The following is a 16,329-nucleotide window of genomic DNA, read 5'->3' as shown; positions in this document are numbered from 1 at the left end:
ATGCAGCTGTTAGCCTGTTACTACTGCTAGGACGTGGTTATTGCCCATCCTCACTGAGTCATAATGTAGGGATTCAACATATGCAGCACACGGGTACATCAGTTGATTTCAGTATGTTTGATCACAGTTTTATGATGTCGATCAAAATAGACAATCGATGTTGCTTTTGTGTGGCGCTTAGGCATATATGATCGGCTACAGAGTACAGAAACAAGAATTCTAGGCGCTCTGTTAACATCAGCAAAAATGGAATTTGACCAGTACAAGCAACAGGTATGGAGACATGGCTAGCAACAGAACACGAAATATCAGAGCATTATTGACCAACCGCTGTATTATACTGCCAGCGTACATCTTTCACGCAACACTTTTGACATTAGAGTAATTTCCCGTTTGGCCAAAATGTCAAGCACTAGATCAGCCGGATATTCAGGCACACATAATCTGAAATAGTCCTAAGAGCATGGTGTAAAGAGCGGACAAGCATGAAAAGAACCACTGGAACCGAACACAAATTGCCCACATTGGAGCAAACATTGTTGCTTCTACCTTCCCCTAAACTACAAAACATGAAAATGGTACAGTGAGCAAGGGATGACCTCCCCCTAAACTACAAAGCATGAAAATGGTACACTGAGCAAGGGATGCCTTCAGATTGAGGGATCATTCTCGGAATTCAGGCCAGGGGTCATCCTCATTATGGCAACAGCTCACGCATGTAAGTTAAATCTATAAAATGAAAAAAAAAAAATCATTAGTACTGGCAAGTTCAGCTAAATATTTTCTTGAGTGATAAGATGGAGGTGATCAAACCAGCTGTTTGTTTAATAGGAAGCTGGAAGACTTACCAGCTTATGTACAATCAAATATGTTAGCAATCAATGAGAACATCAGGCGCCATATTGTTGCAGCGGTCTCTGCACAAAAGGGTGCTCAAATAGCTGAGCGGCAGATGGCCGGTCATTTGGATTTGCTTGGACACACTTCTTTATGAAATCACGCGCATCTTCTGATAATGTATTAGGAAATTCTGGTGGTATTCCCCTACCAATTTTAAGCAAAGCATGTGTCTACAAAACAGGAGAAATATGATATCATTCACCATGAAAGTATAGCTTTCTATCCAGAGAGGTGCTACTTGTGTGTGCGCATTTACGATATTTCTCATAAAAATAATGGAATCATCTAGACCAAGACTACTGCTATTTTTGGTCCACTATACCGTATGACATTTGCACAAACAAACAAAGATAGATAAACAGCAAATCTATCAGTCAGGAAAGGTAGCCACACGAATCTTGTTTCTTTCTTCTTGTATTCAAAGTTTAAACTTTAAATTCCGTTGTATATACAAGTTTGTTACTGCTGCAGCAGAAAATTGAGGCACAATCACTCACCCATGCCATATCAGGGTATGGCACATTGCCTGTCAGCATCTCCAAAACTGTGCAGCCAAGACTCCATATGTCCGCTGGAGGTCCATGTGGGCCTTAGCAACCTAATAATGAAAATATGCCATCAGGAAATGCCCACAATATTGGGTTGCAACTTGCAAGACCAAATTTGATCATCACTTTTGTGACAAAGTAAAGTAACAACTTGAAGTCATATCACGCTTTTGTTTGTCACAGTGCTTACAAGTTTTTCAGTTACAACTAGCTAGCTTGATTTTCAAAAGCGGGCTCATAAGTATCAAACTTGCCATTGTCAAGTAACTGAACTACGGAAAGGCACATCATTAAGGTTGAAACAGCAAGGATATTTTTGGGAAATCTCCACTTGAGATACTTAGAATTATATTCTGGATTATTTTAAGAATTCAACATGGTACTGTAAGATCACTGAGATAGAAACAGCGCAGAACCACAACTGCACATACTAACCTCAGGGGCCCATCCAGTAGACAGTTCCCTTAGCTAGATTTTGCTTGGCTCAAAATTGACATCTTGCAAATGCAAATTAGAAAGAGTCAGGACAACATGTAGATGTAGAACTTAGATGAATCTTACGGTGTTTAGAATGTCGCAGTGAATACCTCCTTTGCAAGTCCAAAATCTGCCAATTTGACCAACCGCTTGCATCAACTAGGATATTGGCACATTTTATATCTCTAGTCTAGTAACATAGGGGATGAGCATGTTCAATATCCAGATAAGATAAACTTATATCCAGATATAAAGTAGAAAATCAAATTGATGTATCATTCTATTTCAATCCTAACTCACCTGTGCAGAACATTCTGCTGATGTAGATAGTGCAACCCGTTCAGAATCTTGCAAACAGTATTTTTGATATAAAGCTGCCAAAGATCCTTGAGTAACAAGTTCAAGAAAAATATATAGTTTCCCACCTTCCTGCAAAGAATTCGTCCCACAAATTTAACATTAAAAAAACATTCATGATGGACAGCTGCCATATACTTTAAGATAGCATGTAATACGAGAGCACAAAACGGAGCACAACAAAGCAATCACCACATAGAGCAAATTTTATTATAGAAAATAAATGTATGCTTATTGCTTATCATAGTTTTATTCTGGAAATGAATTTCATGACTATAGAAATGAGTTTAGTACCTTATCTGTTCCAAAATACTGAACTATATTTTCATGCTCCAAACGACTCAAGAGAGATATCTCCATGAAACAGTGAAACAAAATAATTACCTATTATCAGTGGAAGTCAAGAAAAATAGTTGGATGATTGAGAAACATGTTTGAAGCAGCGTAATCAGCATAATTCTCAAGCATGCATAATTCATAACTCACTTGTTCAAGCTGCAGAATGCGTTGTTTTGCATTGAGTCCTTGGTCCATTAATGATACTTCCTTGACAGCAAAAGAAAAAGCCATCACTGTAAAAAACATGTTAGAAGTCAGTCTCTGAAATATTGTGTTCCACAGGATGTATGTGTTCAACAAACTGTCTGAATGTTTTCCCACCAAATAGCCTGTTGGCTGCATTTGATAATAGAATAATTTGTGAACTCTGGAGTTCCTATGAAAATGATAAATTGATCTCATATAATGCTAGCCAACATCAAGAAACGGCATCACAGGCAACCTGTGAAAAGATCGATATATGCATGCCAATCTTATAATGATTATATATATAACTAAATATTGTTTCTGGCACAGAGAATCCTAATGAAGTGAAAGCTCAGATGGGACACAGGACTCTGCATGAAACAACAGGAGATTTTATTCCCTCAACCAAAGATTCCAAAGATAGACTAAAATCCAACGAATAAGACTTGACTTAGGATCAACTGCAAAACTGATATCCAGTATATTCTTTTGAAAGTCAGGCAATAGTTAAGCACGCCTAAAATGAGAAGTATTACATCGATTGCAATATATTTGAAAACTGCTAGTAGCACCATAAGATCCCAATTATGCCACACTAAGATTAGTGAACTTGATAGCTGATATACCAGATCATAAACACAGTTTCAGCAATACAGTACTATGCATATTCTTGCAGAGCAAAAATGTAGCTGTGCTTCCACTGTCCTCTCTGTCCTAGTTAATTATGACACAAACAAAAACTCAATAATGCGAATATGGTATAATTATCATGAAGTAGTAAGATCCAAACTTACTCATTGATCGGCACACTGACCCAAAAGATCCACTGACGAGATGCTGTCCCTTGAGCCAAGACGTGATAGTTCTCTAAACCGCCTGTTTGGTGACGGCAAGATCAAATACTCGGTGCTCCGAGCAGGGGACTCCGCTACAGCTTGAACAACGGCAGCGGTAGTCTCTCCACCGCTTTTGTTCTCCACTCGTAGCTGATCCACCTTGACCACATCGCCCTTTCCCTTCACTCCGTCTGCAGTCCTCTCCTTCACCACGGCGGCAATCACTCCTCTGGAAGATTCCCCGTCTCCTGGACTGCTCTGTTGCTTGATTAGGTTCCAGATCCCTTGTATGATCGTGCAGAAACTTCAGCAGCCTCCAGTTGGACTACTTTGGCAGCCAATCCAGCCTCGCTGCGACCACGGCATCCCGTCCAGAAACATCTAGCGGCCCATGTGGTGTTGGTGCCATCCCCTCAGCGCCAGCACCCGGCAGCAGCTGCGGCGCCCGGCGTGGACAGCCAGGCGGGATGGTGAAGTCCTCGGGGTTCCGAATAACATAGTATTTCCATATTACTACAACAACATAGTATTTCCATATTACTAGAGCTCAGACTGACAAATTTAAGACTACAAAATCTATCCTGCCAAGTTCAGAACCAACAACAAAACAGAATAACCGAACATCATCCAGGCACTTCCTGACTTAACACTGACACTGCAACAAGTCTCGATCACTATGAACAACAAAAAACTCAACACCAGATAGATAACAAAGTCGAGATTCAGCTACCGTACTTCAGTAGAGGATACAAAATTAGCTGGTAATCAAGCATCAATGCATTTGAATGCCATAAAATAGAATGCCTAGATACTGCTCAGCCCAGTCCACCCTTCACTCAGCCACGCGTCTTGGTCACTACCTTGGTCAGGTCGTGGCGGCGCAGATGCAGTTTCATCTGTGCATGCCTCTGCCTCTTGATCTTCTCGTCCAGTGCACGGGCCTTGCTATCGTCGATCATCGCAAACTCCCGCTTGAACAAGCCCGGGTGTGCCTTCTGAAGCACCTTCACCTCCTCCGCAAGGTATGGGTACAGCTCACACATCTCGTCAGGCTCCCTCCCAGCACCACTGTTAGCCGCCGCCTTGGTAGCCGCCTTGGTAACGGAAGGCCAGACGTTCTTGAAGAGGTCGAAGAGACGGCGGTCGCGATCCTTGCTCGGCAGCGCGCCCTTCTTGACCGCTTTAGTGTTCCGGCTCTGCAAGCTCTTCACCTTCCTCTTGAGCTCGGAGAGGCTGCAGCCACTGTTGTCGAGCTTGCCAGCGAGGGCGTTGGCCAGCACGTCTATTTGAGGCAGCGTGCCGTGCTCCAGGCGGTGCGCAGCGAGGGCCTCCAGGATGCGGAACTCGTCGTCAGTCGACCAGGTGCGCTGGAACGGCGCGCCCGGCCGCTTTGCGCCCTTAGCCTCCATCTCTTGATTTGGAGCGGGCTTCGTCTGCGGCATCTCGTCGTCCGCCTCCTCCTCCTCCTCTTCTTCGTCGGAAGTCTCGAATTCCTCGCGAGTCGGCGGCGGCGGAGGCGGGTTCTTGGTGGCGGAAGAAGGGATCACGTGGTTGGCCTTCTCGTCCTCCTCTTCCTCCTCGCCATCCTCATCCTCATCCTCATCGGACGCTTCGGATTCCTGGTCCTTCGGCCGCGGCGGAGCAATGCTCTTGGGAGCGGCCGGAGGCGGTGAGTGGGCGATCTCCTCCTCGTCCTCCTCCTCCTCTTCGGAGCCCGAACCAGAGGTGGTCTCCTCGGAGGAGGCAACCGGGGGCGGAGGTGGAGCCGAGTGCTTGGGGGCCATCGCCGCCGCCGCTCTAGGGTTTAGAGGTTTAGGACAAGCGGGGGAGGCGGCGCGGGGCTGGGGGCTTCCCGGCGCCGTGGTTTTGTGTCCTTGCTTATAGGGCCCGATTGGGACGCTCATCCGTTGGATTTGGCACTGGAGTGAGAATCTGCCGTCCATTTCCTCTGAAAACGCGGACAGTGTCTGCGACCCTGTTAGCCGTTCCACTCGGGGCGTCGAAACATCTTCTTCAACTCAGAGTTCAGGCATGTTCAGTGTACAACGTTCAAGGGTAATGCAGGTCGTGCTACTCACTCCCAGTGTTCATTATAGAAATCACCAGTTCAGAATCTGAAATCAGTCGAACACGAAGCAACCACAGCACTCACAGCAAAACCCAAGGCCATTGCCTATCGATTCTCACCGGAGACACTCATGGTTCCAGCATCATTCTCTGCCGAGTTGCTTCGGAAACAACAGGGGAAAACAGCTTGTCGCTTGATGCAGCATGGTTGCAGGATCGGGACCGCTTGGAAACCACTGGCTTTGGTCAGTGCTCAATACTGTGAGGCCGTCAGGTGCATCAAGCTCGACGCGTCGAACAGCTCCATGAACCTCTGGTCAGTGCTCCTCGCCTTGAAGTGCAGGTACTCATCGAACACTGAAAACTGGCACCACTTCTGCAGCTTCCTCAGGCATCCGACGACGCAGCCAGTCTGGTGCTGAAAGAAAACACTCGCCGCGTCAGCGTCAGGGAGATCAAATGCTATCGTAGTATCGTGGAAGGGAAATGCTGAACTGGAATGCAAGAGGCTTACCTTGCCTCTCTTGCAGTGGATGAGCACCGGCTGGTTTCTTACGCCTGAATAGATTGAAACAGGAGAAGAGTTAGAGATGTCAGGTGGTGAAAGTTGCAATGGCACAAAGTAGAATTGTAGAAGTATCAGTGAATGCCGGTACCGAGAATAACTTTGAGCGCCTCTCGGATCGTTTCTTCAGGGATGTCGACGAATGGTTCCTGCACCAACATGGTATCCGATAGTTGACATACATGGATGAAACTAAAAGGAAAAGTTTGAGGAGTGAAACACACCTTGATAGTTCATGGATGAAACTAAGCCCAAAAGTAAACTTTAAAGACTGAAACAATCGTCTTGAAAGTTCAGGGACTAAAACTGAGTCTCAGGTGATAGTTGGGGGCTAAAATGACTATTCTGCCTCAAGTTTTCTTCCGACTGCACTCATGTTTTTAGAGATGATTGTGGACCAATATTGCAAGTAACCAACTGTAGCCATAGGTTTGGCCCAAGTTAGCACGCATGAAATTCAACAATGGATTGTAGATCGGTTGGTTTCCCTTTCTTTTTCCAGATTTGGAGCCTGTTTGGTAGCTTGCCCTGGTAAATTTGGTGTATTGTACTTTCAACAGCCCATCTTCAGTTTTAAGTATTTAGGCCCATAAACGGCCTAACGGGAAATGAAGCAGCTGAAGACTTGGGCAGTACTGGGTTGGGCTGACAATTTCTTTGATTATACTTCAACAATGGGCTGCCTTCAGGTTAACATTTTCAGCGACCCAACGAACGCAAGGATTCGTGTTTTGCGGCGCCTACGAAAGAAACCGAGGGGTTCAAAAAAAAAAGAGAGGAAAGAAACCGAGGGTGGCAAGATCGTTCGCCGACGACAGTAAAAATCAGGAGCAGATTTGCCAATGGGAGACCACCAGGGTTTAAACTTTAGTGATCATACTTTTTTCTAAAAATTTTCTAGAAATTTTAGGGTACACGCACATATGCGCGTTCGGTGGTATTGTACGTTTCCTATGCACTGAAGGCAACGTCTCTCAATCTCTTCTTTGCGTGTGTACGAACACGCACGCGTGTGTACGTATGGTGTGAGTGCGTAGTGTATGGGTTACGTACGTCAAAATTGTACCCGATCAAAAAATTAGAAACAGATTTAATCCATGGATTTTTTTTTCGGTCGTAGCACAACACTTCGCTAAAACATGGTTGCATTATTAGTTTATTACTCCGTGACAAAATGATAAACTCCAAACCAAACTGGGCATATATTCCTATGATTTGTGAGCAAGGCTTTAAATTGCAGGCTATACTAAACAGCGGCATCTAGAAGTTATAAAGTATAGCACAGTTGTAACGGAACAATAACATATAGCGGTTTTAAAGTAACCATAAAAAATACAAGTAATTGATTCACAAAAATATTAGAATCATGAAATTTGATGACACAAATATGTTTACAAGGCATGAGGAGTCTAGGAAACGTTACTTAATATGGCACATGAGACTCAGAGTGTTCAATTTTTCAAAAGACCAACTTAGCAGCAAAATATAAAATAGATAATCCTCCTGTTCGCTTGAGCTTATTCAGAACTACTTTTTAGACATGGAACAATGTTTTCCTCTCACAATATTTCAGCATAAGCATCAGCATAAGCCAAATTTCAGCATCAGCGAACAGGGTGAATAACTAAATTGTCACTCTTATAGCTAAAATTGAAATAGCAACACTATTTCAAAGCTACAACCAAACAATTTAGCAGCGCCAAAGTGCAATATAAAGGTCATATAGTTGACATAGCGGAAAAAATAGCAATAGCTTAGCGTGGGTTCTCTCCATAAGCTAACCTTAAATCCATGTTTGTGAGGTATAATCACTCGTTATCAAACAAGAAAGTAATCATAGCAGCTAAAGATTGGCAATTAAAAGAAGCATCTGAAAAGAAAGGAAGAATCATGTGGACCTATTCTACCATAGGAAAGAACCATCTCCAGTTACAAAATACTATGTATGTTTTAACATCGCGAACAAGCAGCTGAAGCTTGCCACTTCACAGACCAAGCAATTCAACACCCTCTGCTCCTCACTGAAGAGCAAGCAATCAGCCGACTCTGATGCCCTGTTCGCTTGGCTGATAAGCTATGACTGAAAGTACTGTTGGTTGATTTGTTATAAGAGAAAAATACTGTTCGTTGACTGAAAAAGTACAACTTATAAGCCAAGCGAACCAGATGAAAAGGCCGTCCACTCCCCCATAGCATATTTGATTCATAAACAAAATTCTTCTCAACGTTTCAAAAGGCAATATGATAGCATCGATAAAGTGACCTTTATACATATGCCCAGAAAGCAAACAGATAGGAAGTCCCTTTCCGAAAGGACTGGATGTCAGTTCACAATCCGTCGAAATCACTCTGGAAAGTGCTCCACAGTCTTACACATACTGTATATTCATGCATCATTGCGTTCAAAAAAATATATTCATTCATCAGAACGCGGCGAAGGCCAACCACAGATGTCCGAATCGAACACCCAATTTGGCCATAAAGAACCAAGCGAAAACGAAAGGTTCATAGCAGGCTGCTAGAGACATGGTATCGGCGAAGTAAACATCAACAGGTTTTCAAATCCTTTTTGTTCCTTTGCTTGATAATGGAAGAAACAGTAACATACGATTAAGTTATTGTAATTAATTCCAAATCCCTCACAATCCTTTTTTTTCTCTTTTCTTCTATGTCAGTTTCTAGAACAAGTGCACAGATTCTAAAAGGAACAGTCAACACATACCACATCCTAGAGGACAACCCACAAAGCAACAAACACTCCCTTAAGCACACCCAGCCATAAGGCAAACTGGCATCTTTGGACCACAGCGCAAACTGCTTCGCAAAATCTCAGCAGTGTAATAGGAATAACAAGAGAGAAAAAAGACACAACACAAGAAAAGAAAATACCCTCCGAGATGAAAAATAAAATAGACAAGGAGGGGGCTCTAATGCCTTAGCACCAGGGAGCTCAACCTAAATGTGCCTTAGAACCTTTTTCCCAGTCATTGAACATTTCTCGTGGGAAGACAGTCCCATAGCTTCACTTTCTTTTTCCTTTTCCGCTTGCATGAGAAAATGGAAGAGAACCGATGACAAATGATGGTTTCTTGACATTGTACACATCAAATTTATCATTCAGGTTGAAGTCCATTCCAGAGGCTATCTCATTCCCCAGTTCAACTAGCGCATGGCATCATCCTTGTGTTGCAACTTTGTTGGGTTGCTCCTTGTTACTACAGGCAATCAAGTACTTCTGGAACATTGTTGCTCTGCTCCTCATTTTCCTTGGTTGTATCATGTACCATCCCAACATTGTTGCCCTGCCCCTCATTACTCTTGGCTCTACCAAATTCTGTGGCACTTACCAATTGTGTTTGCCTTTTAATTTCTGCAGTTTTTTCAGCTTTTGGCTGCATAGAAGATGAAAATCAATGAGGGACATAATAATCGCTATTTGTTAATGATAATGTAAATGACAGATTACTATTATTAGGAGATATTAATATGTGCAACTAAAATCTTCTGTCACCAAAAGCCAATCGGGTCAATTAAGTTACAGAAAAAAATACTGGACCAAAGAATTCAAAATGACAAGTTCTTTACCCAGAAAAAAAGCACTTAGAATAGCCAAACAGATTATATTTGTTAAGAAATGTAAAATGATATGGAGATGATTCTCATTATCTATTTTGGCCAATTGTATTATTTCCTTGTGTATTCCTATAGGAAGTTCTAGGTCTCAATTGAAATACCCATAACCTTCCACCAAACATAAACCAAGAAGCATAGCACTGCCATTTTGACCAAGTAAAACTATTTGCTTTATATGGTCCGTAAATACAATGAACAAATAGAAACAAATAATATTGTTAGTTAAAGAATAGGAGTTCAGACTATTCAGTTCATCACTCCATACCAATGGGTGATCAAACGACGTAGTAAGCGGCTTGCCTCTTCTGTCCTGCATTACTTTTTGCCGATTTTCGTAGAAGTCAAAGTCATCCAGTATTGATGTTTTACATGCAAAGTTCTTGAAAATGTTCAACATCTCTGTACCTTGTGAAAATTTGACCTGGATTTGAAATCATACATAATCAGTGGTACAATTAAACCAAAATACCGTCTTTACAGTACAAGAAAAGCATATTTAGACAAGAATGAAACACCCTAACTGATTAGTAAAACAGAGGAAACTGAAGAATAGAATAGACCAGAACCTAAAAGTGGTTCCGATGCTTATAAAGTTGTTGGCATTTGTTTCATACAAAATAGAAGAATCAAGAGAATCATTCAGATCATGGAAGATTCATTAATCACACAGAGCACAAATAGGATTGATTGTTTCAACAGCAAGGAAAATCACATGGGCAATAGCATGAAATATTATGAACAAACAGATTTCCAGACATATTGCCATGAAATGAGAATTAACTTACAAAGCTCAACCTCTTGCCGTAAAAAATAGCAAGAAACTCTTGCTAAGTATTGGAAGGTTACCTCTTGCGTGTCCCTGCTGTTTGTCACAGGTTTATTCTCATTATTCTCCAAAATTATATGGCGAAATTGTGGATTAGGAACATCCTTGATAATGTGCCATTTTACCGAGAAGAAACCGTTCCCACTTGTCCTGTTGCCAGAAGTTCATGTTCCTGTCGAAATCTACTGGGCCAACCATCTCAGCCACTGCCACAGAACTGACCGCTAGCATTAACCTATAGTTTAATAATCAACATGAAAATGTCAGAAGAAAAATAATAATGCTACCCTTTTCATAAAAGGGCCACTTCGATATGCAACTCATTAACTTGCTACGAACATGTGAAACAAAGTATGAAAAAAACCAAGGCAGAACTGTGTTATCAGATAGTTAAAACAAAGGTTGCCATGTTCTACCTACATACTGGTACACCATGTTTAGATGGCTGTAATGATTACTAGAACAGAATTCTAAAAGTTCCATGGAACAAAGAAACCAAATGGCATGTTATTTTAAAATAAACAGATAAATTAGAAAGTAATCGCTTCCTGTTGTGCACTTCTCACGTGAAACTAAGTGCTCAAACAACAGTTAGATACATTGAATAAGAACAAATGTTGGAATACCACGGGGACACTATACTCTGAGATTCAAGGTGATGTTCATGAGAAAAAAATAATTCTCTAGGAACAATTAGTAGCGTGTACTTACTGAGAAGAAAAGGAAAACAGGACATTTGGTTCCTTTTTCTGCCATCCTTTCTTGTGCAAGTCTATAGGCATTGTCAAGCCTTTTATTTCCATTAGGAGTACTTGCCCAGACATTGTACTTGATACTCTTGTGAATATCATCTTCACTGTAAGACTTAATTACAAAGAATAGAGCTTGTTCATACTTTGTAACAAAATCTGAAAGATTATATGCATTTTTGCTTATTGCAACATGTGAAGGTATGCTAGCGTTAGCACCCCCTGCACTTGACAACCCAACATCAGATTGAGGGCTCAAAATGTGTTTTGAGTTATCAGTGTGGCTGTTCTCATTAGATTCAGAATCACCACGTCCATTTAACTTATTTCTCGTCTTAAGCTTCTCACCGTTGTTCCAGCTTCTACCACTTTCTTTCACATTGATACATTTGCTTTGATAAACATTGTTTTTTCCTTGGTTATTACTATGCATCACAAACTTGCTAGATGGAAGATATCCTTTTGTTATGGAAGCACCAGATGCCTAGCATGAGAACAAGCATGTGAAAGTAAGTTTCCTACCTTTATGGGGCACGGGCCAAGATGGCAAGATCAATGTTTTACAAGGTTTACCTTATTTGCACCCTTCGATGATGGGCTGCTATTAGCAGCATTTGGTACAGTTTCTAGACCTGATGATGATCCTTTGACAGTATCTGCTGCGGGTTTTGCACTGCGGGCAGCTTTCGAAGAAGGAATAGCATGCTTATTAGAAGAATATTTTGGTCTTGCAGCATAATTTGTTTGATGCACACCAACTGGATGTCCCTGAACCCCATCCAGAAGAACAAAAGAAGGGTCCCATGAGTATGCAGGTACTAGTTCAGTTCCGTAAGCAATTGGTTGAGCAAAAATGCCAGGTGTGCTGACATATTGACCATCCACACTAGCAATGCCTCCAGGAACAACCGGACTATAAGAAGCATATCCATTTTCATACCCCGGAAGATAACACAGATATGACCCATTGTCAGCTTGAACCACCTGAAATGGAACATAAGGCAGATATAAAACAAGTTCTTGTGCAAACAGCTTTAACAGCTGGTGTAAAAAAAAACAGCTTTAACAGCTGCACAGTCAAGGAACAGTTCATCCTGGAAATGATGAGACCGGAAAAGAAAGATGCCAAATAACTAAAAAAAGGCAAGAATTCAATCACCACTTTTGAAATTGAGTACTTCAAACAACACTCATAATTTACACTTCATTCAAGTAGGATTCAAAAGTATATATATGAACTGACTATAATTCCTTGCATAGCAGGCATGCAACTAAAACAACTTGTCCTCGCTAAAAACAGGTATACTCATTCAATGGCAATCATTCATTGTTTATCTCGAGCAGTACAGCAGAATAGTCATGAGGTCATGACAGCATATAGAGCGATGGCAATAAAAATCGTTTAACAAATCCTGCAGAGAGATTTTTGGCACAAGGATAACAATAGAAGAATAAAGAGTGACACTAAAAATAGTAGGCCACTTTCCCAAACATGTCAAGAAAAGATGACAGCCAACAGGTGCAAAGCTCGTTGGTACCACCATAGAGACGCACAAAGTGCACCAGACTTCAAAGTTAGGACCACTGGTGACTACAATAGGAAAGGCATATGTGAGACTTTATGAAGTACACTATTATTATAACTTACTGCTGGGTGCACCTCTAGGCCATTATATCCAACAAAGTAGCCATTCTCATCCCATCCTCCATATGAACCTGCACTAAATAATCAAGTAGGCAAATGAATGAACTTCTTTTTAAAAGAAAATAATCAAATCATAATCTACCTACCAGGATAATAATATCCATAGTAATACATCCCTTGGTCCCCAAAAGAAGTTTCTTGGTTCATTTCACTTTCCTTCACAGTACTAGCTGCATCGCCGGAGGAAATGCAAGATACTGCATCAGAAGAACTTGCATCTTTCTTAGCAGGCTACAAGGGTCGAAGATGAAAGGCATCAAGAAGGATATAGCACAACCAACCAACCACAGGACAAAGAAGGAAAGAAAGGTGTTCCTTATACGCTAAGAAGATAAGCAAGTTAGTAAATTGTGTATGGGAATGAGAATCTCACCAAGTTGACATTGCTTGCCTTCGTGCTAGCATCAATCTTCAAGCTGTCGATTGCTTCTTCAATAGCTGGATGACAGAAAAGTCAAGGTTTGAAAACAGAATATATACTTCTAAGGGTCATTGTCCACGAGTGGGGCAGTGGCCAATAAAATATGCCAACCACAGCCACAGTACAGTGATCAACAGACATAACATCAGGCTGATATTGTGCAGCTTTCATCAATGGCTCATAGGGATAGATCTAAAAAAACAATAGATTATTTTGTTAAAGTACATAAAATTTCATTTCTGTTTCACAAATGCAAGGGTGGTCAAGGAACTCTAGCTGAACTAGATTTGAGGGACTGAGACATGCGACGCCAACCTAACCAATATACAGGAATCCTTCAGTGCAGGCACCATATTATTGGTGTACCTGTCAAATAAATGGGAGTTGGCTCAGCTCTCACCATCTCTCAAACCCCAATAATGAAGGGCACCTAATAATAGCATATATTACTGGATTGCTAATAGCAACCCTAACATGACTAGAATGGAAAGGCTCAATAATGTCAACTGTCAGGATTAATAAATTTAAAATGGATCAAAATTTTGATCAGAATTCTACTCAGCCTGCTCATGAAAAAGAAAAAAAAAACTGCATAGACAATTCTGTGACAAGTTCTGGCAAACTGTGATCCAAGGGCAATCCAGATGCAAAGACTGTTTTCGTTTTCCAAAGTCCATATATTAACAAAAAAAAAACTTTGTATAGGAGGATAAAAACGGAGTTGAATAGCAACAGGAGCGACAAAATTCCACACTCCAGTACTTCAAATTAAAACAGCTACTGAAACTCTATTGATCCAACCAAAAAAAACTCGCAACAACAAGAATAGCAATCGCATGAGCTCCAGGAATCCATCCACGGGATCCACGAAAAGAGAAATAATAAGCCGTACGGGGAGCGAAGCGAAATGAGAAGGAAGGATACGCTTCTGGGCCAACTCGCCCTTGGGCTCCATGAGGCCACACCACAGCTCGCCGCAGAAGAACCCGGCGTTGCTACGCGTGTCCTCCAGCTCGACCGCGAAGTGGGGGCGCCGGGGGGGCCTCCGGTAATCTAGCCTGCTCCGGCCGCCGCTGCAGAGCGCGATAAACGAGGCGTCAGTTAGACAGACATGGCACGGGGTTGAGGCAGCACGCGAGAACTGGTGAACGACGAGGCGAGGGAGGAGGCCGGTACGGCGGAGGCGGGCAGACGACGAGGAAACGGCGGAGGCGTGGGAGACAGCGGTGGAGCCGGTGAAGGCGAGGAGACGGCGGCGAGTTTCGGCGAGGGGGGTTTAATCGGTTGCAGTGGCGGAGCTTGCATGAATGTGTAGTGGGGCCAATTCAAAGCTAAGCTGCTACAGTATTTATCAATAGTAGTATAGACGATTGGAATTATGTGAAAAATCTTTTTTTTTAAGTTCTATCTCTATATAGACTGCAATGAAAAATATAATTCTGTCGAAGAATAATGAACAATGTGCGGATTTACATATTTGTAAGCTATGATCCATTCATCAGCAACAGCAAGCATGGTACGAGAGAGGCATGAATTAATTATATGCATGCATTGACATGTAAACCTCCAGAGTGATACAACCGAAACAAGAGAGGCCAGGACCCGGTTTGACCCCACATAGCTCAGTCCATGCTTCTAACCGCGTGCTAGCGGGCTATTTGACACGGCTCCCGTAGCAAAAGTGACGAGAAGCTGTAGCAAACACCACAAAAAGCTAAACTATATTTTTTTACGAAAGAGGAGTGACCAATACCTGAGTAAGGGTAAATACGTACCTCAGCCAGAGGTATAACGACACATATTTCAAATCCCCGACAAGAAACAAGGCGCACTAAATAGGCGGACACTAAGCCTTGGGGCGAGGACTCCATGCACCACGAGTCTCCCAGGGTAACTCGGTGGCAATGACTCAGTTGTGCTCAGGTCACGCAAGCCATCGAGTCGCGAGGCATAACTAGGAAGTTTATTAGTCTATGTTTATTAGAATCCTACGCCTAACTACCCTTTAAGGGCTTGTCCATGCTCTGATCCAATCTCGCAGCATATATCCTCATTCTTTTTACAGGGAGGGGGGGCCGGAGCCCTCTATGGCCAGTACGTGGCTCCGCCGGTGATCGGTTGGGAAGCTTTTTTTCTGGTGGAGTGGATGGATGGCGATTTTCGGTCTATGCGATTTTGAACTTTTGATGATCCTGGGAGATGGAGAGTGGAGGACGGCTGCCTTTGTTTGTGGGTTGCTTGCAGGTTTCTTTTGCAAGAGTTTTGTAGCGTTCAGGCTGCGCCTATATATTTTGGCTTTCTTTAATAGGAACTGCTAGCGCTCGGACGTCCGATCCGGACGCTAACGTCGAACGCTCGCGCTGCTGCTCCTGGATGCCCCCCGCCCACAACCAGCAGCCTCGTCCTCATCCCCAACCTCATCCCCATCGTCCACAACTGAGCCCGCTTCCATCGGGATGCCCCCGCGCATGCCCAACACGTCCGCACCTCGTCCCCATCTCCATCGCCATCCTCATCCCCATCCCCATCCCTTATCCCCATCTGTTTGCCTCGCCCTCGGAGGGGCACCCCCCACCACGTCGTCCCCCCCCCCCCCCCGACGACGGCTCCGCTCCCCAACACGCTCCAGTCCCCCCTCCCCCAACGCACCCCCTTCCCCAACTGCAATATCAAAAAAATATGTAATGCAACATTGATAAACATACACTGCAACATCGAAA

The 16,329-nt window shown here is 42.8% G+C and overlaps 2 protein-coding genes and 2 pseudogenes across 2 annotated transcripts; all 4 read right to left on the bottom strand.

The window, feature by feature from the left end:
* Window positions 1-308: 308 nt before the first annotated feature.
* On the bottom strand, window positions 309-4,270 carry LOC136548778 (mitogen-activated protein kinase kinase kinase 1-like; annotated as a pseudogene).
* LOC136549950 (probable transcription factor At1g11510) lies at window positions 4,170-5,752 on the bottom strand. Its single transcript, XM_066541384.1, has one exon. It carries the CDS (start codon window positions 5,584-5,586, stop codon window positions 4,480-4,482), a length of 1,107 nt encoding a protein of 368 aa, XP_066397481.1. The 5' UTR covers window positions 5,587-5,752; the 3' UTR covers window positions 4,170-4,479.
* Window positions 5,753-5,963: 211 nt separating this feature from the next.
* Window positions 5,964-8,068, bottom strand: LOC136548777 (probable tyrosine-protein phosphatase DSP2). Its single transcript, XM_066540181.1, has 4 exons — window positions 8,058-8,068; window positions 6,367-6,467; window positions 6,225-6,268; window positions 5,964-6,128 (listed from the first exon to the last, which is right to left on the bottom strand). The coding sequence occupies exons 1-4, from the start codon at window positions 8,066-8,068 to the stop codon at window positions 5,964-5,966; spliced, it is 321 nt and encodes a 106-aa protein (XP_066396278.1).
* Window positions 8,069-8,818: 750 nt separating this feature from the next.
* On the bottom strand, window positions 8,819-14,923 carry LOC136549949 (YTH domain-containing protein ECT2-like; annotated as a pseudogene).
* Window positions 14,924-16,329: the final 1,406 nt, after the last annotated feature.

The sequence above is a fragment of the Miscanthus floridulus genome, chromosome 4, assembly GCF_019320115.1.
Source record: "Miscanthus floridulus cultivar M001 chromosome 4, ASM1932011v1, whole genome shotgun sequence".
NCBI classification, from domain to species: Eukaryota; Viridiplantae; Streptophyta; class Magnoliopsida; order Poales; family Poaceae; genus Miscanthus; species Miscanthus floridulus.
Note: the sequence above shows the minus strand (reverse complement) of the source record. Positions and strands in the feature narration are given on the sequence as shown.

Excerpts from the sequence above, each read along its gene's own strand:
- LOC136548777 (XM_066540181.1), bottom strand. Across the intron at positions 6,269-6,366 it reads GGCGCTCAAAGTTATTCTCG|GCGTAAGAAACCAGCCGGTG; the intron begins GTACCGGCATTC and ends CAATCTATTCAG. Across the intron at positions 6,129-6,224 it reads TCCACTGCAAGAGAGGCAAG|CACCAGACTGGCTGCGTCGT; the intron begins GTAAGCCTCTTG and ends GTTTTCTTTCAG.
- LOC136549950 (XM_066541384.1), bottom strand. The coding sequence starts at position 5,586 with ATGGACGGCAGATTCTCACTCCAGTGCCAAATCCAACGGATGAGCGTC.